This window comes from Cygnus atratus, chromosome 28 (genome assembly GCF_013377495.2).
Source record: "Cygnus atratus isolate AKBS03 ecotype Queensland, Australia chromosome 28, CAtr_DNAZoo_HiC_assembly, whole genome shotgun sequence".
In the NCBI taxonomy this organism is placed as follows: domain Eukaryota; kingdom Metazoa; phylum Chordata; class Aves; order Anseriformes; family Anatidae; genus Cygnus; species Cygnus atratus.
Window position 1 is genome coordinate 843,093 of NC_066389.1, and position 24,054 is coordinate 867,146.

Genomic DNA, 24,054 nt, shown 5'->3' on the forward strand with positions numbered 1-24,054 from the left:
CCCATTATCCAAACAGTGGGGGTAAAAAGGCAGATGTATTCTTCTCAAATGTCTTACGCTTATTTCCCTTTCCCTTTCCCTTCCCTTCTCTTCATTTAAGAACTGCTTTCTCGCGAAGTTGCAAAATTAGGAAAAGAATATTTAGTTTAGAGATAAGATGGCTTATGGCCTTTTTTAGACTGTGGCTTGAGGCAGCAAAGTATAAAAGATGAAAAGTCAATAGATGTTAGACTGAATAGAGCTTCTGCTGAAAAAAATCACTTCCTTGAGTGTATTTAAAAAAAATAAAAGAACAAATGTATACCTGAGTATATGGTGTCCTATCAACAGAACTGGTATGATTGAGGTAATTAGTTATTCACCCAGATCTGTGGGGAATCACTGATAACACTGATATACATCAAAAAATGTCTTTCTGTTTGGTGGAAGGTAAGTGTCTTTCTATGATGCAAATAGACACATACAGAGTATAGAAATGTGTTTCAGAAGAAGGAACTGCCTAGCTTAGTGGCCTGTCTCTGACAACGGCGTATGCTGAAAAGTGTGTTCTGTGGTTCTTCTTGTGAATGAAATAGATTGGAGATCTAGCCTCTTCCGTAAGTATTTAAGTCTTTGCCTTGCAATACTTGTTGATTAAAAAAAAAATAGTCTCCTAGAACTAACCATCTTCAGATAATATGGCAACAAGGAATGTTTGTGCAGAGTGCTGAAGCCTTTAGTAAAAGTAAATGTGGTATTAGAAACTTCCTGAAGAATGTGAATGCCTGTTTAAAAGCAATGTCCTCTTTGCATGTTGAGATTGGAGAAATGGATACAATAACTATGATTATGACTTTTTACAAATTTCTCAGACTATTTGAGGCTACTGAAGCATTTTTTTTCTTTTTCTTTTTTTTCTTTTTTTGCATGACTTAGTTCTCACATACTTTTTTTTTTTTTTTTTTTCAGGTGGAACCTTTTTTTGATAATGAAATTGTTCTGCTTTTAGTTTTCCAGTCTAGGTTCCTTCTGGCATTGCATGAGAAGCATACTCTATCCATTTAAAATTCTTTCATCTTCACAATTTATGGGTTCAATTAATTTCTGGTACTTCTATACTGACTCCATTAATGTCAATACGAAATGAGTCAAAGCCCAGTCTAATAAAGCATTCTTTTCAGATCCTCAGCAATTTGTTACCTTACAGGTGTCTTGGAAGTACAATCTAAGATCACATTCAAGACATTTATTAAAGCTCTTTGTGTGCAATTCCCTGCCTGACCTAGTTAAGAACAATTGTCATTTAACTTGTTCATCATTCTTAAAATTTCCAGGAAAGGCTCCAAGCCTCCTGGATGAGTTCTTTGAGCCAACCTGTGCAGTCTGAAGTTAGGCCACCATCAGAAGACAGTTCACAAGCCTTCTTGAAAACATTGCTGTGATCTTTCATGAGTTTGTTTTTAAAGTGAGTTATTATATCAAATAGAAGCTCTTGTGTAAAAAGAAGGAGGAAGAACAGAAGTGCTGAAAACAGTATTTATGAATATTGTTACACATTTTACAGGAAAATTAATTCTCCAGGTTGCCAATAAGAACCTGCTGCAACAGAGAACTTAAAGAACTTTAAAAAATGTAGGTGCCACATATATGTTTATGGACTGATATCGTTTAGGTCTGGAAAGGCAGGGAAATATCTAAGAGTGTAGGTGGGTCACTTTAAATTATATTACTGAAATATGAAGAGCAGTTCAAAATTGCTAAAACATTGATCGTTCTTTAAATAACAGTTCAGAGCTGTTTTTCATAGAGTCCATTAAAATACAGATGGATCCCTTTTGTGAAGCTAGGTGGCAAAAGATGATCCAGGCTGACAGATTTTGAAGACATCCCATTATGTGGATTATAAAAGTGATCAAACCCCATTATATATCATGAGCAGTTTGATAATTCCTTGAATATGCACATTGTTAATGAAAGTTGTGAAGAAAAATGCGGACATAGTAAAATTTTGCATATGTATTCCACTTGTGCAATGAATTTACATCAGTCTGGAGTACCATCACTGCTATACTGAAGTCTGTAGCAAGGGGAATAAATATGATCACAAATGGCTAATTTTTGTGTTTCCTGCCCCACCCCCCCCCCCCCCCCCAATAACTTCACAGTTAAAGTCATGTGAGGAGAAGAGGATAATATCTCAAAATAGTTTAAAATTCATATGTCCTCAAGATGACTTGTGAAATGCTCTTCATATTTGTTGTCTGAGAAGATACAGAGGGGAGTTATAGGTTTGCTTCATAGAATAACTAAGAAATCAAGTTCAGAACCAGTCTGTAAACGTTCCCAGGTGATAGCAGCTGCACCTCAAAATATGACACCAAAGTGTGTGATAATGAATTAGATGAGACCATTCCTAACCTTTGTGTCTTGTCCATGGTGAAGAAGCAAAATCCTGTACAGATTTGAATCTGTACTGAAAAATGTGAATTACCGTAATTCACACCAGAAACACTTTCTGCTGCTGTATTTCATCATGCTGTTTCATATAACAGTATTTTTGTCTGAATTTCACAATGGGTTCTGGTTCTTTCTCGTTGGGTTTGGTGGGATTTTGTTTCATGTGTGCATATGGTTGTGGGTTTTTTTGCAGGGCCTTGAGAAAACACAAAAGTTCAGTCTAGATTTTTCTTATGCTTGGCTGGAGTCAGAGCTTTGCAACCATTGGTAGAGCACAGAATTTGTTAAGGACTTACACTCATATTCTTAATAAAAGAAAAAAATGGATGATAAATTATGTATTCCATAAATTTTCCTTAATCTTTATCCTGATGACTGAAGTGTGTTGAATGTACAACACATACATTCTGTTGTGACTGAAAGGTGGCACTGGAATAAATTCGGCCCATAATACCATAAGATGAGAGAACCTTGTATGGCAGAATATTCATGTCAGAAGATAAAGAAATGAAAACAATAATAAACAGTAAGGAAAAGGCATTTAATCGGTTGGAAGCATTTTGCATTCAGGGCATACTTGTTGGTAAATAATTTCATGCACAAAGGATGTCTGCAGTCCCCAGGCCATCCAAGACTCAGTATAAAAGCTAGCTCTACTCAAGTTCCTTCCTACCACTTCTTACCTTTTTCTCTTTCGTGAACAAGGTTAGTTGAAATCTACTTCTCTTTCTATTTTCTGAATTCTTCCTTTCCTAACAATTTGATTACTGTACTTCTTCCTCCATAGTATTCTGCTAGCTGCTGGTTTGGGGGAAGTGGGTGGGTGGGGGGCAGTGGTGGGTGCTTTTTTTTTAGGGAAGTATTTTTTCAATATTTGAGTTGCAGGGATTTCTAGAGGCCAGGCTTGGCTATATAGATCTTTGAAATGCTGATATATATTTATTCAAATGTGTGCTTTCAGGTATGCTAAGTGACTTGGAAAATCCCAATACTAATAATATTAGAGATTAACAAACTGAATGGTTAGAATACAGAGATCTATATGCTCAGGAGAAAAAGTGTATTTTATATCTTTAAGGGTCTGTTTCATCACCTGTAATGCTTGAAATTTCATCTGGGTTGACATGAAGAGAAAATAACAGTGTTTGTAAGGGATAAATTTATCTTCAGAAATGTCCAGAAAAATCTGGTTCTGTGCTGTTTATGTTGTAGGAGGCTTCTCCAGTGTTTCCATTTTTGTTATGACAAATCTACTCCTGGGCACAGTGGGAAGTAGGAGGGTAAAAGGAACCATATTCTCAAGGAAGCAGCTGGAGAGCAAGAAGATTAGGAAGGTTTAAAGCAGAGGTTTGTGGGTCTTAAAAATCAGTTACATTGAACCACAAGCTTTTGATATCTAAATACTACTTTCTAAATGAGGAAAAAAAGAAGCTGCATACTGAGATTAGAAGCATTCACACTGGGTTTAACAAGGGTACTGACTCTAATACTATAGTAATTAATATAGACTTTAATAGTGCAGATATCATCAAAATGTTCTGCTTGGTATCTTTTAGGTGCCAGGTTTTTGAAATTGTAGATTGCAATGACATCTCCCTCATGTTTAGGGAAATGGTTTCAGGGTCAGTGAGGATAAAGAAGAACAAAAATAGAGGAGAACCGAGCACCCACAGGCTGAGATAGGCATAGGAGATAGTGAAATTTGTGTTTGTTGGAATGCTGGAACTGGTCACAGGGAGCATGCAGGCGCTGCATGGATTTTTCATGGATAGCATGTGTGTGGACAAGTCATTTGGGACAAATTTCTAAACAGCTCAGCTTCAAGTACGCCAAATGGTACTGAAATTTGTACCTCTTCTTAGATGAAGTTGGCACCTGGAAAATAATTCTTCATTCCATTTTCCATCTGTCTGATGAACTTTATCCATAAATGCATGGCTAGGAATTGTGGCTAGGAATTACTCATAATTACTACTTCTGCAATGCTTTTAATACTTAGGTTGGATCTCAGTAGTGTCTTTCCAGACAGCAAATCAAAATACTAAAATATAAGTCATGAAACAGGTATGTATCCTTTTGTTCTGCTGCAATTTATTCCATTGGATCACCAAAAACTGATAAAGGACTTTTCCAGCCTCCATCTTCTTGTAGTATAGTTAAGAAGTGGTTTTACTTCTTCACTTGACTCTTGAAAGGTTACCTGGAAAGCTCCAGTGGTCCTGGTACCTGAGATGAGTAAACAGTAAACTGCAATATGACTCCTATGCTGCATTTGTTCTGATCCTGTATTTCAGACTTGCCTCCATCCTGCAGCCATGTCCTGCTATGAGCGGTGCCCTTCCACTCCCTGTGGCCCAACCCCACTTGCCAACAGCTGCAATGAGCCCTGTGTCCGGCAGTGCCAGGACTCGACAGTGGTGATCCAGCCCTCTCCTGTGGTGGTGACCCTGCCTGGCCCCATCCTCAGCTCCTTCCCCCAGAACACCACTGTGGGATCCTCAGCATCTGCGGCTGTTGGGAGCGCACTCAATGCTGAGGGAGTCCCCATCTCCTCTGGTGGCAGCTCCTTGGGATTTGGAAGCTTTGGCTATGCAGGCCTGGGCAGTGGGTACGGCCGGCCCTACCGTCGCTACAACACCTACCGCAGCAGTTTCAGTGGGCCATGCTAAAGCATGAGGAGCAACCAGGAAGAAATGACCAGAAACACTGAAGCACGACCCGATGCAGGAGAGAGCTCATGGCCATGGTTTTCAGATGTGGTGTTAGGCACCCGCAACTCCACCTGAACTGCATGGAGTTAGTCATTCCCTAAAATGAGGCCCCTGTTCTTAATATGCTACTTTGTATTTCTAATCAAGTATGTAATTCTGCTACCCATTGCTGTATTTGATACTGCCTAGTGCTAAACATACTTTAAACAGTAGATGGGACTTGATTGTCAAGGTGTAGTCCTACACTGAAAGAAGAGCTCTGTCTGTGGGACACATCACCTTTCTTCCCTTATTAAAACCTGTTGCTTTGCAGTATTTTAATGCACTCTTTAGTATTATTAAAGTTTTACCATATTCCAAGTCTTCTGTTATTTTTATTCCCCATCCTACCTTACTTTGTAACTTTTTCTGGGTGAAATTCATCACTGTGTAGGTCATCAGTACCAGGCAGAGACATGGTATGAATACTAGCAGAAACACCGATAAGAGGAAAAGAAGATATATTTAGAGGTTGAGATCAAGAACATATATTGCAGCTGAAATGCATATTGATTCCAGAGTGATTTATTGTAATACTTGATTTTCTGCATCTCTGTCAGGAAAGTTTTCTCAAGACAGGAAGTGTTTTATTATCCAACAATGACATACTGAGTAATGCATATCTAATCTAGCCTATAATTTTGTTTGTTTTAAGGAATCCTGTTGTGATTCACTCTCAATAACTCTGACCTAGAGCTGCAGGGTGCAAAGAAAGATTAACCATCTAATCACTGCTTGAATGCTTGGATTCATAAGGTCAAACACGAACAGCAGCACAAGTCCCAAGAAAGGTATAGACATAGATTTTTGTGAGAGACAGAGCAAAACCATTTGGTCTATTTGTTTGCTACTTACTGCAGAAGTACTGTCTATTTTAGGGCTCCTAATAAAAGCCTGGCTGTCTTTAATGTCCTGTCTGTAGCGCTACAGAATTCCAACAGAAAGCACATGGAAAGAAGCATGCTAATAAATACAGGACACTGGTAGGCATCAAAACCTTAGGAGTTCTCTCAAGTAAATTATTAGTGCTGAAAGTAAGTACCTGAGATTAAAACCAGTATTGCACAGCCACTGAAGCTACTAAAGCAATAGATTTTTGGAAAAAAATTGAAGGCGTTCTCATGTAGGGAAATGTTTAAGGCATTCAAATAATTCTAGTTATCAAACAAATTCTATTGCAGCTGGTTGAATGGTCCCCAAGACTTAAATTGTTCCAGGTAGTTAAATTGTTTTCTTTATAGTTTATGCACCAGTCTAGTCTCATCCTGGCATCAGATGAAAAGCCTTCCTCAAAGCTTCTTTCATCTCAAAGACTTGTGGATCATTTAAATAAACACTTTGTACTGTTACATTCACTCCTGTGAAGTCAACATAAAGATGATACAAATTTTAGTTCATGTAAGTGATTTGTCAGCTCTGGCAATTTGGTAGTTCACCAGCCTAATGGGAGCACTCTGTCGTTACACAAAGTGTTTTAATTGAGTGCATGGAATGTGAAATGCCATCACTGATCCATACATGAGAGCTGTTCAGTCCTGGTTCACCAGTCTTAGCAGTCCCAAAAACCAAGATCCAAAGACTCACAGCATTTTAGCTGAACTCTGCTAGGTGCCAATTAGACTAAACTGGCAGAATGTCAATTGAAGTATTTGCAGGCTGTTTCTAAGATATTATATACCCTCCAAGGAAAGGAGGGTATATATTTTGTGTTACTAGAGGGAAGAATGAGGAAAAGGTAGCATTTTTTGCCTACCTAGTTTTAAGGATGAAAAGGAAAAAATTCCCCAGGTGAGTGATTTCTTTCACTTACTCTTTACACTTACAAAGGAAATACATTTCAAAAATTTCTAAAGTAGTATGTGAGCTAGAGATTTTGTGGAAGGAGAAGGACAGTAACTGTCGGAAAGGAGAGGAAAATTCCCTTCCCTTCCCTTCCCTTCCCTTCCCTTCCCTTCCCTTCCCTTCCCTTCCCTTCCCTTCCCTTCCCTTCCCTTCCCTTCCCTTCCCTTCCCTTCCCTTCCCTTCCCTTCCCTTCCCTTCCCTTCCCTTCCCTTCCCTTCCCATTTCCCTCTTTCTTTCTTAATCAACTATGACATTTTTTAATAAAATAATTTGTTTCTGAAGGCGTGTACTTTGAGTTAGTTTGTGAAGTCCTTTGAATGATCTTGACTCACACACTTTGAAATTAGGTTGTTAGCCAGGTGATGCGAGAGCTGAGATCTTGTCATGTACCTTGAAATTTAGGTAGCATGAAACTTTGCATATTTGAGCCATTAGTGAAAAGCTATTCTGTACTTTGAAGTCCTTTGCTCTTCTGAAGACCAAGACCAACCTATGTATAAAGATACTCCTCACTGAGAGTTAATTCACATCTCTTGCTGGAGGACTGTGATGCTAAGAGAAGAGACCTGATCCCTGCTCTTTGAATACTTTTCATCTGCGCAAATATTTCTGTCAGGCCACTGCAGGCTGCAGAGGTGAAACAAATCACGTAATGATAAATATAATGGAGAAATGCTGGGTGCGATTTCTACTGATGCTGTAGTTCAGCTCAGGCAGAGACTGCCTTTAAGAACCAAAAACTGCAAGCAGTCTTAATATCCATATTCCTATCTAATTTGATGTGAAAATTGATGTACATCCCTTTGACTTGCTGGGGTTTCATGTAGGACTAATGTTGATTCTTCAGATGAAAGATTGCAGAAATCTGATAAAAAATTAGAGGCAGTTAATAAAGTCCCTAAAGTAATAAGATCATGTCATCACACTTTTTCATTAAAGTCTGATTGTTCGACTTTCACGTGGAAAAAGAAGCTAAAAAATATAGTCCTGTGTGTATATTAGCTGTGTTTGTACAAACTGGGAAAAAAAAGTATGGGTTAGCCCACAATAAAACACTCTAGAAAGTGTTTTATTGTCTCTGGTCAGCAATTCTCACTGGTCTTAATTTTCTCTACCTTTTGCAATACTCATGGAAATTTGGTGCTCTTCTCAACTGTATGTTTGTGTGGGGTTGAGATAGTGCAGAAATGCAAAATTTGGGAATATATATAATGCATCACATCTTGCAGTCAGGCCGACCCCTTGAAATGGAAATGGTCATGAACTGAGCCCAAGCTTGCATCTCAGAGCTTAACAATTGTTCACCTAAAGAAGTGAAGTCTTGAATAAGGACTGTGCATCACATACGCTCCCCTTAAGCAATGTCTTGACGACAGAAATGAAACAAAATGTACTTTGGCCTTAGGACGCAATGTAATTATTGCTGTAATTCAAATGAATCACCACAGTCTTCCAAGGAATTAAATGGGTGCTCATTGCTGAAGATGAAAGCTTTGCCTGTACTGGAATGTGAGTGTAATAAGGGGAGGGGAAAAATAGAGAAATACCAAAAGAGATTTTGGGGGAAAAAAAAAAAAGAAAAAAAGAGTTAATCAGTTTGGTGGATTTTGCATGCAAAAGTATGTATTGTTAAATAATTTTGTGCATAGTATATGTCTCAGGTCTTCAGGCGGTCTGGAATGCAGTATAAAAGCCTATACAACACAAGACTCTTCCATCCACTTCTCTTGCCTTATTCGCCCAGGTGAACAGGTAAGTCTGAATCTACCCAGTGTCTTTTTAAATGCTAAACTGTGACTTTGATGACTGCTTTTTGTTGTTCTTAGTTCTTTATAAACATTGCTAGGTTTTTTTGTTTTGTTTTGTTTTTTCCTTTTGGGGAGGAAAATTAGAAAGGCTTACTTCTATCAAACAGAAAGGCTTTATTTATTTGTGAAGCAGGGTGTAATGATGCAAGACTTAAACTTCAATACTGGGAATATTGTCTCTCAAAACATTCATCTTCATGCTCCATTTTAGAGGCTGGTGCTAAGGGAGTAGCTAGCCAAAGGACCTGGCTGGAAATACAGTCTTGTCTTAAGATATAGGGACTAGTCAAAAAATAAATGTATTCTGAGTTCCGGGATCTATCCCAAGTCCTCTTTTCCACTGGCAGGAGAGCTGAGATCCTAGGAGACTCAAATAGATTGAACTCAAACTAGGGCAAGACTTCTGACCAAGAAAATAATCCTTTTTCCCACTCCATGTCTGCCTATTCTGGTCATATGTACTTTGGGAGCAAAGGATGCATCTAAAACACTTTTCTACAATTCTGCAAATGCTTCTGGATGGGCTGCTAGAGAGTAAATTCTAGCGCTGAGGCATTAAACTCAGATATGCGTCAGGATAAGGCTCAGCGTTTCCACCCAGATGGTAGCTCCAGCAGCTGTCCTCCATCTCCGCTACAGTGGCACCATCTCCACTGAGTTGCTGCAAGGGGAAATTGCCAAGGAATGGGAAATGCCTTTGCTCGTAAGGGTTAGGGGGAGTTTTACCACAACTGGCAGCATGGTTCAGAGGCCACCTGCTCCAGCAGTCTTGAAAAAGATACAAGAAACTTCTATGTCATTTTCAGACTGCTCACTGTGGATTTTGGCCTAATAAATGACATTAGTACTAGGTTAAAGGTTGGACTAGATGATCTTAGAGGTCTTTTCCAACCTGAATGATTCTGTGATTCTATAATTCTATGAAATGATTATCCCTCTAACCACCTTGTCTAGTTACTTTCCCATGTTAACCCCACATCTGAGTTTTATAAATTCAATACAACTTTTATATTGCATATGATTTCTTTGCTGTGTTTCAGACATCTCTCTGTCCTGCAGCCATGTCCTCTAATGACCTGTGTCCTCCCACCTCCTGTGGCCCAACGCCACTCGCCAACAGCTGCAATGAGCCATGTGTCCGGCAGTGCCAGGAATCAACGTACGTGATCCAGCCGCCTCCTGTGGTGGTGACCCTGCCTGGCCCCATCCTCAGCTCCTTCCCTCAGAACACCGCTGTAGGATCCACCAGCTCGGCTGCTGTAGGCAGCACCCTCAGCTCTGAGGGAGTCCCCATCTCCTCTGGGGACAGCTCTTCGGGATTTGGAAGCTTTGGCTATCCAGGTCTGGGCAGTGGGTACAGCCGGCCCTATAATCGCTACAACACCTACCGCAGTGGCTTCTGTGGGCCATGCTAAAGCATGAGGAGCAACCAGGAAGAAATGACCAGAAACGCTGAAGCACGACCTGACGCAGGAGAGAGCTCATGGCCATGGTTTTCAGATGTGGTGTTAGGCCCCCACAACTCCACCTGAAGTGAATGGAGCTGTGGGAGCTTGGCATCTCCTAAAATCAGGCATTTGCTTGTGTTATTCTTTGAATACTTCATATTTCTGATGAAAATTTTTTTCTTCTATTGCTGTAGATGGGACTTCATTGTTTCAGTACACAGCAGCATTGAGAAAAGAAACCTAGGATGAAAAGACATATTAGCTATTGTCTTACTGACTCCTAGAAATATTTGCTTACACTTTGTACTTTTTTATTCCACTTTTTGCTCTCATTAAAATTATGCTGCATCATAAACCAAGTCTCCTGGTGTTTGTTTGGTAACACCTACTAGCAGCCTGCTCTTGGTAAAATTTCTTACCATTTTTTTTAGTAATTAACTGCTACTATTTCATGTTGACTAGAGTTAAATATTCGGCTTACTACTTCTATGCCAAGAAATCATTTCTACAGCCAGGAAACTTTGGCTTCCTTGTATATACAAGGTAGATACTCTGCAGCAAAGTAGAGTCTGTGTGTGTGTGTGTGTACGTGCATGTAAGTGCAAAGTAGATGCATGGTAGGAAGACCATAGGGAATTTGGCAGGGTTATGCTCTAAGAAGAAACCTGCTCCCTCTGTAAATCATATTGAGTATTTTTTTGTAATTAATGCCAGCTTATGTGAGACTACTTAAGTGTAGAAATTCTACTGTAGACAGTGCTCTTAGTGCTTCTGTGGTGCTGAAATAATTGGGTTTGGTGGAGATATTTGCATGCACTCACTGGCTGCAGGCATCTGTGGAGTTAAATGACAGACTGAGTTTTCATCCCATGATAATATCTGTAATTTCAAAGTCTATTTTCAGCATGAAAACCCATCTCTTCTTACTGGGATGGAAAGGTTTTAAAAGAGTGTGTGTTAGTCCTGTGTCTCCAACTCCAAGCAAGTAGGCTGTGATCATTTCCTTCCAAAATGACTAATGGAAGTAAATGTAAAATCAGGGACCTGGCATGTAATTGTGGCAAAATTCATGAGTGAGATCTCATGCAACCCTTGCCAGAAATAAAGGAGGGACTGTGGAAAGGATTTATACCAATGATAATAGGCAACCCCTTGCTCTGAGCTGATGCATTCCAAGTATGCATTTGTCTTTCTGTCTTGGCACTGAGACATCTTTCTGTGAGGTAGGTGGATCTGACACATAGGGCCATGAGTAGAGAAATTCTAATTGCACAATTACAATTTGAAATGTAATTAACATATGCATTAAAAAAAATTATTCAAACGCATTTGAAAAATAACTAAAGCCCACCCATTGTGGGTGTGGTGTTCTGCAGAAGCTCTGGTGAGTAAATAATTTCTTCCCTCTAGCATGAACTAATTGTTGTTGTTGTTGTTTTCTTCTGCTGTGCCCTTTGAATTCTGGTATAACAACCCCACTACAAGCTGTCTCTTTGCAGAAATACTCCACAGGTCTCTATGCAGAAGTTAGTCACATTTATTTTTTGACAAAAAGAGAAATTGTAATATAAGTTGTTTAAGCTTATTAGACCACAGTAAGATGCCAAACCTCAAAATTTAGTCATTTTAAAGTTCTTTATAACAATATTTGATTATCATTAACAATGAAAATAGCTATGTATGAAATAGGTATGAACTTTTAGGACTGTATATATCTACCTATATTTGAACATCCTTGCCTTCAGGGGAGGTGTCTGAGCAGCATAAGTTGATATTGTGAAGCTCAAGTTGCAGGCTGTGCCTATACCAAATGCCATCCCAGATTATACACAGAGCGCATATTATTCATCTGCCTGTGTCAAACAACAATTTGCAGCAACAATTTGCAACAGAAACAGCAGAGATACCCAGTCTGATTGAACAAAAGAACCTTAAGATACATACGTATCTTTGGTTTTAAGCACTAAGTCCTAATACTATGAGGCTATTAGCAGAGTTCACTGTCAATGGCCTCAAACCAGGTGTCCTAGATTATTGTGTGAACTTCAAATGGCTGTGCAGTCTGTTTGCAATGCTGTCTATAACATCAGTATTAGTACAATTAGCTAAGATTGAGGTCTGAGATTAAAGATATAACTATCAAACCCACTGTCGACAGTGAGAGAAGGGGACTGCACAGGAGGGATCTGTGCCGTAAGGACTTTTACAGATTTGTACAACCGTTCAAAGCCTCTGAGGCATCCATTTCTTTGAACAAGCTAATTAATTACAGCTCAAAAGTTATTGCAAGTGGCAGTCTTCTCATCAGGGAAACTGCTCTGTTCTCTGTGTGTCTGTGTTTCCACACACAGATTTTGGGGTCAATTTTGTGTCTGGAGCCATTGCCCAGAGATTAATGTGAGTAAGATTCCAGTTCCCTTTTGATTAAGAGCTTTTTTTCAGCCATTTAGTCACTTTCAGGTGTCTCAGGAGGATGTTCTCACATTATGCAAAAACTTTTAATTATAATATGAATATACAGACCTGTCTCTGATTATATAGAAACAGCCATGAACTTCTGATTCACTCACTTTAATTCAGCCCAAAGATCAGGACATGAAGTCATTCTGACTGTACAATAAAGTGGCTGGACTTAGAACACTAATTATTGTAATCACTTTTAAGGAAGGTCATAGACATCTCTGAAAACATTGCTAGGTCCTTTTCTAAACTCTGAGTCTGATTTTAAAATTATTTAAGCAGAGCTTGGAAGAAAGAATATATTTTTTTAAATGATGAAAATCATCTATCAGTACTGCTATGCAAATTAATTCCCTAAATAACTGTTGAAAAAGCTTGCTAATCCCTCAGAGTATGGAGAAATACTGAGGAATGACCAGGGTTGGTGAAGCTAAAAAAGGATAGAGTAATTTCTTTTTGAATCTCCTTGGAATATGATATAGCTTGAAACAAACCTTGAGGTATTTTTTAATTAAAAGTGAAATAGCCATAATTCCTGCCACCAGCAACAGTGACATAAATTTTAGAAGCCAATGACTGACCTGTACTCCCAAATCTTAATAATAGATTATTATAGAAGTGATATGAGGATTCATATCTGGGTCGCATATCTTAAGGTTCCACATAATATGATACTTTGCATGCCTAGAGTTTTAATAAAAGTTTCTGATAAACTTTGATGTTCTCAGGAACATATAACCAAGCCAAACAAGTTTCTGTTCCCAGGGGATCTTCACAAAGACGCTCATAATTTGGAGATGATTTGCATGTCTAAGTAATTAAAGTGCTAGGAGAGAAAAGACCTGAGTGCTGATCTCTGTGCCAAGGACTGCTTTTGTATTTTACCCCTTTACTAATCCTGCAAGTCCTTTCTATGGAAGAAGTTTGATATCATTGCACAGTTCAGAAAAAAAAATGATAGCAAGTGAAGAAATTGCTGATATTTTATGTATTTTTGATGCTTCTGCACTGGGCTGCCACTGGTCTGTAACACATCATGTACCAGTACTACAGGGGCAGCAGGAGAAATTAATACTCCAATACAAAAGAAAGAAATCTTGTATGTGACTGCTTCTGCCTCCACAGGTCACTTTTGCAAAGCAATATCCTTTGTAGGACTTTTCCTTGAGAACAAATGTCACCAAGCATTATTATACATGTGGAAGTTAGCTTAAAAGCAGCTGCTGATGTGTTGAGGTCTGAGATAAGAATAAAGGTGCATCTGTGGATTCCATAAATTAAAAACTCCTAAGAGATGAGGCCCAGAATTAGACAGCCAGGAAAGATGCTGTATAAGATTTGTGCTTCAGAATCTTCCACAGAAACAGAACAGTTTGATGTTATCTCATTGGACTGGACACGTTATACATTTTTTTTTTTTTCATGTCAAAGTGGTATCTTAGTTTTTCTACTTATATCTTGGCCTTTGTACACAGCCATAACTCTTTTCAGTTCATCCTGATTCTCACAGAGTTCTTCATTTCCCTTCACTTTGGCAATATTGAGTTTTTTCTCTCATTTTGAGGCCTGAGTTGGGTGTAAATTGTATGTGCATTCCCAGTCATTTTCTGAAAAACTCAATCTCTCTCCTCTTCTCCCTGAGAGCAGCTGGAATCCCCGAACTACAGCTGCTCATGGATCGGCTTCCAACTCATTAAAAGCTAAATTCTTCATGATTTGCAACAATATTTACCTTGCAGAGGAGGGCTTGTACAAGGGACTGTATTATGTAAATTCAGCTTAATCTCCTTTAATGACACCAGGCAGATCCAAAAGAGTTTTGAAGGCAGAATAAATTTTTCTGAATTAATTATTCTAATGTTACCAGAAATTAACTTGGCCCAGAATATTTTAAGATGAAAGAAACTTGTGGTCAGATATGCATGCCACAAGATAAGGAAGTGAGGCAGTAATAAGCACAAATACTGAGGCAAAAAACCATGTAATCAGTAGTGGCTCATAAATAACTTCATGCACAAAGAATGTCCCAAGTTGTCAGGCAACTTGGGATGCAGTATAAAAACCTGAGCAACTCAAGGTTCTTCCATCCATTTCTCTTGCCTTCCTTGCCTTCGTGTATAGGGTAAGTCTGAACTCATCTGTTCTCTTTCTATATGTTGAACTGTTACCTTGATGATTTTGTAGCTTTTCCTCTCTAATATTGTAGTAGATTCTTTTTTTTTTTATTAATTATTTTATTATTTTTTTTCCTCTGAGGGAGGAAGCTGGGAGGGCTTTTCATATGAAAGAGAATGTTTTCTCTTGGTGGCCAATTATTAAAATCATGGAATGGGGGAGTTAGACACATGTTAGTTAGACAGTAAGGTCCATTTATTCAACTTCAGGATCCAAACAAGTTATTAGATATGGCAACTGAACATAAAAAAAATCTGCAGTCACTTCTTAGGTCTGTTCAGAGTAGTGTGCTGGTCTGTGGAATATTTATCAAAGACCAGACATTCAGAGAAATAGGGGGCCAATACTGGCATTTTATTCTTTGCTGTCCTGGGTCACCAGCTCATCATGCAGAAAGCCTCAGTCCGTGCCTGTCTTTGAATCCCAACTCATAGTTCTGCACATAAGGAGTGATCTTTAACCAACTGCCTCCCCATGCTCCAAACAACTGGACAGATTTCTACAGTAGCTTCTGAGAGCTGCTACTGTTTTTAATGTTAATAGCAAGACAAAAAGTGGAAGTGTTCCTGAATTCAGCTGCCTGCCTTCCATCTCTTGTCAAACAAATGTTGAGTGCTTCAGTTTCTATTTTCCAGTGTCTTAAAATTGGGAGAAGGGACCTCCAAGATGGGACTTGCATGAAAGAAAGTGATACAAAGAAATGGGGAAGATTATTTCCTGTATTAGGTTTGGGTAGGATGCTTGTCATCCTTGACTGTTGAGCAAATAAATATGCCAGCCTTGGATCAGGAATAACAGGCCAGGTCTTACCCATTCCAGCTGAGCACCTTCCTCTGAAGGCTACAGAATCAGCCTCCATTTCTCTAGGACACACCGGGCCCTAATAGCTTTCCTGTGTGCAGCCACTGCAAGGGGAAGTGTTCAAAGTTCCCTTTTTCCAGGGTAGCACTATGGCCATGTGGTTAGGGCACTCTCTGCAGTGTGAGCGACGAGGTTTTCAGCACCGCTACATGCCCCGGTTCCTGGGTGAGTTTACTAACCACGGAGGCTTCAGGGTAAGTTACCGAGCAAAATGCATTAGTGCTACCTTCCTTAGCAGTCTCCTTAAAGAAAATGCAAACTCAACCCTGTTTTCAAAGTACTCTGGAGCAAAAATTTTATCTTGCTCCCCATTTAATCTCTTGTCAGTTTGCTATATTAAAGAGAAGTTTAATCCAATTCTTGTATGGCATTGATTTCCTTCTGTTTCAGATTTACCTCCACCCCAGAGCAATGTCCTGCTATGATCTGTGTCCCCCCACCCCCTGTGGCCCAACCCCACTCGCCAACAGCTGCAATGAGCCCTGTGTCCGGCAGTGCCAGGACTCGACAGTGGTGATCCAGCCCTCTCCTGTGGTGGTGACCCTGCCTGGCCCCATCCTCAGCTCCTTCCCTCAGAACACCGCTGTGGGATCCTCGGCATCTGCAGCTGTGGGGAGCGCTCTCAGTGCTGGGGGAGTCCCCATCTCCTCCGGCAGCTCCTTGGGATTTGGGAGCTTTGGCTATCCAGGTCTGGGCAGCGGGTACAGCCGGCCCTACCGTCGCTACAACACCTACCGCAGTGGCTTCTGTGGGCCATGCTAAAGCATGAGGAGCAACCAGGAAGAAATGACCAGAAACGCTGAAGCACGACCTGACACAGGAGAGAGCTCATGGCCATGGTTTTCAGATGTGGTGTTAGGCCCCCACAACTCCACCTGAAGTGCATGGAGCTGTGGGAGCTTGGCATCTCCTAAAATCAGGCCTTTGCTTGTCTTTTGTTATGCTTTACTATATATTTCTGATCAGATGTCTTGTTCGCTTATGCTTTTTTGTATTTGATAATGACTAGGTAAAATATGTAATTATTAGAAGTTGTTCTGCATGACTGAATTAGTACAGTCCATTTAAGTTACAAAGAAGGAAGATCTCATTTTGCTGAGTGTGTCATTGTGGGAGGGATGAGAGGGTACTGTCCTTACTGGACCTTGAAAATGTATTCCTTACACTTTACATTGCTTCCTTCCATTCCTCAGCCTCATTAAATTTGTGCTGCATCATATTCTGAGTCTGTCTGTGTTTCTTTCTACTCTCAGCCCATTTTCCAGACTGTCTGTGGTGAAACAGGTCTGTTTGCACGTCATCCATGCCAGAAACTACTGTGCAAATAACTTCAAACCAATTGTTAAATGGGAATGAGTCAGATTTCAGTTGTGGACAACATTTTTCCTTTTTTTCTATATATGGTAAATCTAGCTGAAGAAAATTTGTCAAAAGCTAGAAACAGATGAGGTTCCCCTGCAATGGGTATGCCTCCTGTTGTAGCATAAGCAGGCAATCTTAAAGTAAGCAAGCTGCTTCTGCTTACTTTCTTTAAATACCCTTTACCTATTGCACTATGGAGATGGAAGTGGGTCCTTTAACTGTTTTGATATCACTCTTCTATGAAAAATTGTTAATTTGACATAGATTTCTTTGAAGAGGGATGAGAATGGAGGAATAGGCTCACTTGAGAAAGGGGATGAGCTCCCCTTCAATGAGAAGTGGAATAGCCTAAATTCAGGGAAAAGTTCACTGAAGGAAATCATATTTCTCCTCATCCTTCTGTAGACATAATAAGTAAGAGGAGTTATTAAAAAAAAAAAAAAGAGGTGGAGATACTGGAGGAAAATCTGAAGGAATATGAGGAACACTAGAAATTATGGGGAGTGCTGAAATGCTACCTCCACTCATCTGTTCTCAGTTTGATCTACAAACTGGAAGGAGATTGTGACTTTTTTAACCTATCTGTGACACTTAAGAGGAACCCTTTAAAAGAAAGGAGTGCTTATGCTTGTCTTGAGAGCACCTGAGCTTGCTAAGGGTGAAGGTGGAAGGAGAGAGGTGGCAAGCTGCTGCAACCCCTTGAGTGCACTTTGATGGGTGCAGCAGAGCTCTTGGCAACTGTGAGCAGACTCCATCAAGTGGTGGAAGTGAGGACGAGAAGGCTATGTGATGTTTTTGCAAAGTAATTAGTCATTGAAGTTTGCTGGCCTGGGACATGTATTTGTGAGAGAGAAATTAAAAGATTTTAAGTTCCATCCCTTTCCGACCGTGTCTTTATATACTTAGATCTATCTATTGGGCCTAGCAGATCTGAACTTTATATGGCATTGCTTTGTCCTAGCATGGTTGTATGTGTTGTAATAAAGGTGGTCTTTAGAGACTGGGAGCTTTGGTCCCTGAAGGAAATAGGCTTGAAAAGTTCTATGTGAAAGCTCTGGGTGATTCAGTGTTCTGTCTCCCCACACAGCTCGCAGCCTGCTATCTGTGAAATTTCTTACTTGGAATCTTTGTCTGTACAGACTGATGCTGAACTATAATTAAGGCCAGAGAAAGATGTTGACAAAGTTATATTGACTACAGTCATTACTGAAGCTAAATTAAAAGAGGTACATCAGTTCGACGAAAGAATCCATAATTTCAACGAGTAGGTTTTCTTAATTAACAACAGAAGAGAATGGAAAGTTAGCAGTTTGATATTATAATACAGCAGAAGGCTAGTCTGAATTAAATGTATAATATGATTTTTTGCTGTCTCAACTGAAGCTATTGCTTGATTAAAGGGGATTCATTCCAAAGATTTCATCCTTCATTTACAGTTGCAGCAAAATAACTTTCTCTTATGGAACTCAATCTGCCTATCTAACACAACAGAGGAGTTACAATTGCACAGTAGCAATGTGACTGGAGAGTCATGACTAAGGCACTACAGTTCAAGTATCTCTAACATACCCAGGTGGACAGACAGCATCATTTCTCCCTAAAAAAATACATTTTTCTACTGCTGTAATCTCCTTCTGCAACTCTCTGATAAGCTTTAATCTAATTGACTGCATTAAACCCCTCTGCAGTTGTAACCTCTGTGCTTATAAAGTCTTGCTGAAGTTGGGATATTTCCTTTGTGTATTCAGAAAGGAGAAAGGTCTGGTATGTGGCTTATTTCTTTAACACAAACAAAACAAAACAAAAAAAACTAAAGCATGATTTCCTCCCTTAATTCATACCACAGACTGCCCTTTTTGTAATAAAATTACTGTAGCAACAAGTGTTGCACCATCCTAAAAGTGAAAGTTTTATTCAGTGCTGCAGAATGTGAGCTAGATTATTGTGTTCCAAAGAAATTTTCTAGACAAGACAAGCTGCTTGTCAAATTATTACTCTTCTGGCTTTAGAAATGTCATCCCATGTTAGATTGGGGCTTATGTAATTGGGAAGCATGTGTGCAATAACACAGTACCAGACAGTACAGCAGCAGCATAAAAAATAGCGCATGATACTGTATACATGCTCTGCAACAAACAAACAAACAAAAAACAGTCATCATCTTCTTTCTAGACTGATAAACTTGCATCTGTTAATCTCTGAACAGATTGAAGAATTTGGTCCCATGGACGGAAGTGGGACACTCTTTGCTCTTGCTGTCAGTAAAGGCGTATTTCAATGCCAAACTTTATAAAACTGAAATCAAAATTATAGTGTCTGCTGTGCTTGCAGGGATTACAGAAGACAGAAAGGTTCTGAAGGACGAGAGCTTTTAAAGCTTTCTCAGGCTCCCTGGAGGACCTGAGACATTCTTGAACAATTACTAACTAGCTCCTGCATTTTTATTTTTATTTTTTAATTCTTCTCTTTTTGCATATGGCTGTGTTCCAACTAGTAAAATTGTTTTGTTTACTGTTTATGTTTATTGCCTGGACTTATCCTGGTGTTAGATGAAAACCACGATCCATGGTGTCTCTTTCATCTTTATGGTTTGCATCCTTTAAATATGTCTGGCTCCACAATACCAACTCCACCTTCCCAAGATGTGGATGAGTCAAAATTCAATTTGGTTAGGAATTTTGTCTGCTCTTCAGCATTTTGGTCACACTGGCTCATCAGAGTAACGTCATAGCAAGAACTTTTAATTTAAGACCTGAGTGTGCAATTTCATCCCTGATAAGTGACTGTGAGATTTAGGTTTGCTACTCTTTGTAATATTCCAATGAGCAATATCCCAAAGCTCCTGGGATGATGAGATTGAATCAGTGGAGCTAATTTGACACATGAACACCTTCAGGAGAGAAATTGTGACTCTCTTATCATCACCGTACCTTTTGATGAGCTTTTTTTTTTATTATTATTATTTATTTATTTTTAATACATGCTTCTATCATGGTCAAGAAATAGCTACTTCTACAGAGGAATATGTATTTTAACATTCTGACACCACAGTGGTGTGTTTGTATGTGTGTATTGGTAAGGGTATTGGAGAATAACCGATAAATCTCAAGGGACAGGAGAGCTTCAGACAGTAGTGTCACTGGTTGGGGCAGTATGGGTAATGTCATCTCATACCTAAGGACATCCAGTGACTGATGATTGGAATGAGATTTTTGAAGCATGTGATTTTATGCAGACAAATTAAATTTTGAGGAAAAAATGGAATGGCTCCAGCTTCTGAAGCCATATAATGTGATGCAGTTTGGGAACTTTATTAGTAATCCTGGTCACATTTTGAACACTGACTATGTTCAAATAATGTCACACACCTTCAAATCTTCTGTTAACTCAATATTTGCATGTCTGAGCCATTGATGAAAATTTGTTGTGAACTTTGAAGACCTTTGTTCTTGAAAACTGTGCAATCAGCATTTATTTCCCAGGAGATCTTCATGAAGATACTCACAGTTTAGATATAATTTACATGTCTCTAAGTGATTTAAACATTAGGAGTGGGAGATTGGAGTACTGCTCTCTGCCCTAAAGTCTGCTTATACATTGTATACAATTACTTCTTAATCTAGAAATTGTCTTTGAAAAAGAAATTGAAATGTTGCACGTTGCAATGTTCTTTGAGACCATGCAAAATGAAGACAAAGTTATTTGCTTTCAAGAAAGGGAAAAAAAAATATATATATATATATATTATACACTTCTGTAGGTAGCTACCATTAATTTGGAGTATAATTTTGTATAATATTGGAAGACAGGGTAGGGGAAAAGAATTATGTAGCTGCAAATGTAAAACCTGTGACTTTAATGACCCCATAGGTAAGCTTGCTCAAAACTTTGCGTGCCAGTGTCTCTGACTAGCCAAAAAATTCACATGCATCCTCAATTTGACCTGAGCTGCTTTCCCTAGAGTCTGATGTAGGAATAAAGTTAAAACTGCAGACTCCTTAGATGAAGGATGTTGACGCTCAGTCTCCAAATTGAAGACCTGGATCTCAAATTCCTTCATGGAAATGCACTAGCTTATATTAAATGAATAGATAAAACTGCCGACACTCTTTCATCCTGTCTCCTGAGTCAAGGAAGTAAAATAATATTTTCCCTCAAATAATAATTCCCTGTTTCCCAGGAAGTACTTTTGAGGGTGCTAAAGTGGAATCAACTCTGCTAAGGGCTTTCTGTAGCAACATGGTTATCCGAGTGTGTGCAGCTGCACAGCTGCTTGAGAGGAAATTGCTCTGGTTCCAAGTCAGAGCCAGATGTGTGAGCAACTTATGGTCTTCATGAAGTGGGAGGGGGAAGTCACAGGGCAGTTTTTATCATATGCATCTTTCCTAATATATTTATTCATCTCTGTCAAATGATGTGCACGGCATATATTGCCCTTAGGATGCAAAATAATTTCCTTAGTAGCTGAGATGAATCAGTTGATCTGACCAGGAATTAACAGGGCTCATAAGATGCTTGAGATAAAAGAAACTTCTATAGTGGGATGCATACGTTATGATGAGGAAATTAAAACAAGGCAACAGCAAGGAAAAATAAATCATCAGCTGGGAATATTTTGCATACAAGAAGTCTTTAGCAATTGGCTGGTAAATAGCTTCATGCAGAAAGTATGTCTCAGGTCCTCAGGCACTCTGGGACAGAGTATAAAAGCCAGCACAGTGCAAGTTGCTGCCATCCACATCTATTTTATTCTCCTTGGTGAAAGGGTAAGTCTGAATCTTTCTATGTCCTGAATGATTTTTTATTTTTACACTGGCCTGTTTTATACCAGTCTAAGGTTTATGCTCTTCATCAGTGTGTGTGGGAGACCTGCAAGTAGCTCTTCCCATGCAGGGAGGCAGCTGGTCTTTGAAGGGTAGCAATTGCTGGGCACAGGACTTCACTCATTTTTCAGTTGGGTCACTGGAGCATTCAGTTCCAAGATGCTGAAATCACTGCATGTGAATTGCTCAGCAACTAGAAGTGGGTGTGGAGAACCTTCACAGAGATTTTTGGCTCTTGGAGCTTTTTCTGAAGGTAGAGAGGTATGTGGACTTGAATTTTTCAAAAGCATGCTGAGTAATATTGAAAGTGTATCCTTTCTTGCACCAGGATACCAGGAAAAATAATCCTTCTCCATCCCTAAGTACTTTGGGATCAAAAACGTTTGAATTGTCTCCTAAAATGCTCTGTATACTTTGGCACTAGATCTCCATGGCAGCACCTCAGTAGCCTGTAACTGAAATATCAGCACAGCTCCCATCTATTTTTTCTTAGCAAATAATTTGAGACAGTGTCAGCTTGCATTTCTTCCTTTAATAAACAGGCTGAAAGTTGCTTTCTCTTCAAGACTGATGTATGAGGAAATAAGCACAAAGGACAGGGGAAGAGTAAGTAAGAGTTAGGCAGAATATTTTGTTGTTTTACTGTTTAAGAGGCAAGACTGTATGCGGGGTGGATACTGCCACATTATCAGGTTATGCTCCTCACTTGTCCCTGCTGAGGAATTTTATCTTCTTCCCTCTGTTGTGGAACAAATTGCAACATGGGACAAAGTTTCTCATAACAGTATGGTCAGGACATCAGAAATACAGTCCCTTACTTCCTACCTACTGCAGGCTCCATAAAACCTAGGGAGTGTTGTGAGAAATGAGCTACCAGAGCTCAGGATCAGGCAGAACTGCCCCTTGAGCTGTCCTCCGTAATGGAGAGGAGTTTGGGTTTCACTGAAATCCCCTTTCAATCCAAGGCACATCAATCCAAGACACATCCAATCCAATCCAACACATCATTATTTTCTCCCCACAGTCTCTAGTTAGTTTTTGGTACTCTCCAGCATCTCAGCAGCTCAGTTACACAACTATAATTACAACTTGTTTCTTGTACTTACTGTCTTCTCTGTGTTTCAGATTTACCTCCATCCTGCAGCCATGTCCTGCTATGACCTCTGTCCTTCCAACCCCTGTGGCCCAACCCCACTTGCCAACAGCTGCAATGAGCCCTGTGTCCGGCAGTGCCAGGACTCAACATATGTGATCCAGCCCTCTCCTGTGGTGGTGACCCTGCCCGGTCCCATCCTCAGCTCCTTCCCCCAGAACACCACTGTGGGATCCTCGGCGTCTGCAGCTGTGGGGGATGCTCTCAGTGCTGGAGGGGTCCCCATCTCCTCTGGCAGCTCACTGGGACTCGGGGGCCTTGGCTATTCAGGCCTGGGTGGCCTTTATGGGAGGTCCTACCGTCGCTACAACCGCCGTGGGAGCTGTGGGCCGTGCTAAAACCCCAAGGAAAAACCACAAAGGAAAGGAACCAGAAGCTTAAAAGCAAGATCCAGACACAGGACTGAGTTCATGACCATGGCCTTACGCTAGCTGACCACCCTCAGCTTTTCCCTGAGCTAATGGGACTGCAGGAGCTTGGCATTTCTGATTTAATGCCTTTCTCTGTTATCAATGAGGTGAAAAATGTAACTTTGATTGCTGCATATTGGCATTGGGTGTCCAGCCATAAAGCATTGCCTTGAAATGGATGATTAGTTTTATCCATATTGAAACCTATCGCTTTCCTGTGCTGTATATTTTATTTTATTTTTAGTTATTCTACTTCTTGCTCATTAAACTTATGGTGCATTATAAACATATCCTCTGATGTTTTTCCTTTCTTCTTTTCTTTGGAGCTCTTTTTTGGATAAATTTGTCAGTTTATAAGTTGTCAGTACCAGGCAGATCTTCATTTAAATCATACCATAACAATTAGTAAGGAGATAATTAAAGACATATGTAAACAGTGAGTAATACCCCTTTTTTGATAAGGTGTTTTTCCTTAGCCATGCTTCTTTCAGAACTACATTAAATATTCATTCCTGGCTAACAAACA

The 24,054-nt window shown here is 39.7% G+C and overlaps 4 protein-coding genes across 6 annotated transcripts; all 4 read left to right on the forward strand.

Annotated features, from left to right (window-relative positions):
• The first annotated feature begins 4,751 nt into the window (after positions 1–4,751).
• LOC118258528 (feather keratin 1-like) lies at positions 4,752–5,105 on the forward strand. The gene has a single exon (XM_035567386.1). The coding sequence runs from the start codon at positions 4,752–4,754 to the stop codon at positions 5,103–5,105; it is 354 nt and encodes a 117-aa protein (XP_035423279.1).
• Positions 5,106–8,490: 3,385 nt separating this feature from the next.
• Positions 8,491–10,596, forward strand: LOC118258606 (feather keratin 1). The gene is made up of 3 exons (XM_035567475.2): positions 8,491–8,537; positions 8,678–8,780; positions 9,877–10,596. The coding sequence occupies exon 3, from the start codon at positions 9,898–9,900 to the stop codon at positions 10,249–10,251; it is 354 nt and encodes a 117-aa protein (XP_035423368.1). The 5' UTR covers positions 8,491–8,537; positions 8,678–8,780; positions 9,877–9,897; the 3' UTR covers positions 10,252–10,596.
• An 895-nt stretch (positions 10,597–11,491) lies between these two features.
• LOC118258481 (feather keratin 1-like) lies at positions 11,492–16,999 on the forward strand. Of its 3 annotated transcripts, none has more exons than XM_050715880.1 (2): positions 11,492–11,507; positions 16,171–16,999. In XM_050715880.1, exon 2 carries the CDS (start codon positions 16,192–16,194, stop codon positions 16,540–16,542), a length of 351 nt encoding a protein of 116 aa, XP_050571837.1. In that variant the 5' UTR covers positions 11,492–11,507; positions 16,171–16,191; the 3' UTR covers positions 16,543–16,999. The 3 variants fall into 3 exon arrangements, with proteins under 3 accessions (XP_050571837.1, XP_050571838.1, XP_035423241.1); XM_050715881.1 differs by lacking the exon at positions 11,492–11,507 and adding an exon at positions 14,772–14,866; XM_035567348.1 differs by lacking the exon at positions 11,492–11,507 and adding an exon at positions 15,861–15,974.
• A 4,856-nt stretch (positions 17,000–21,855) lies between these two features.
• LOC118258607 (feather keratin B-4-like) lies at positions 21,856–23,764 on the forward strand. Its single transcript, XM_050715882.1, has 2 exons — positions 21,856–21,908; positions 23,091–23,764. Exon 2 carries the CDS (start codon positions 23,112–23,114, stop codon positions 23,454–23,456), a length of 345 nt encoding a protein of 114 aa, XP_050571839.1. The 5' UTR covers positions 21,856–21,908; positions 23,091–23,111; the 3' UTR covers positions 23,457–23,764.
• Positions 23,765–24,054: the final 290 nt, after the last annotated feature.

Bases quoted from the DNA above. Each gene is read 5' to 3' on its own strand.
- LOC118258528 (XM_035567386.1), top strand. From the start codon at position 4,752: ATGTCCTGCTATGAGCGGTGCCCTTCCACTCCCTGTGGCCCAACCCCA.
- LOC118258607 (XM_050715882.1), top strand. From the start codon at position 23,112: ATGTCCTGCTATGACCTCTGTCCTTCCAACCCCTGTGGCCCAACCCCA.
- LOC118258481 (XM_035567348.1), top strand. From the start codon at position 15,870: ATGGCCATGTGGTTAGGGCACTCTCTGCAGTGTGAGCGACGAGGTTTT. The intron at 15,975-16,170 runs GTAAGTTACCGA...CTTCTGTTTCAG, and splicing joins CTAACCACGGAGGCTTCAGG to ATTTACCTCCACCCCAGAGC.
- LOC118258606 (XM_035567475.2), top strand. From the start codon at position 9,898: ATGTCCTCTAATGACCTGTGTCCTCCCACCTCCTGTGGCCCAACGCCA.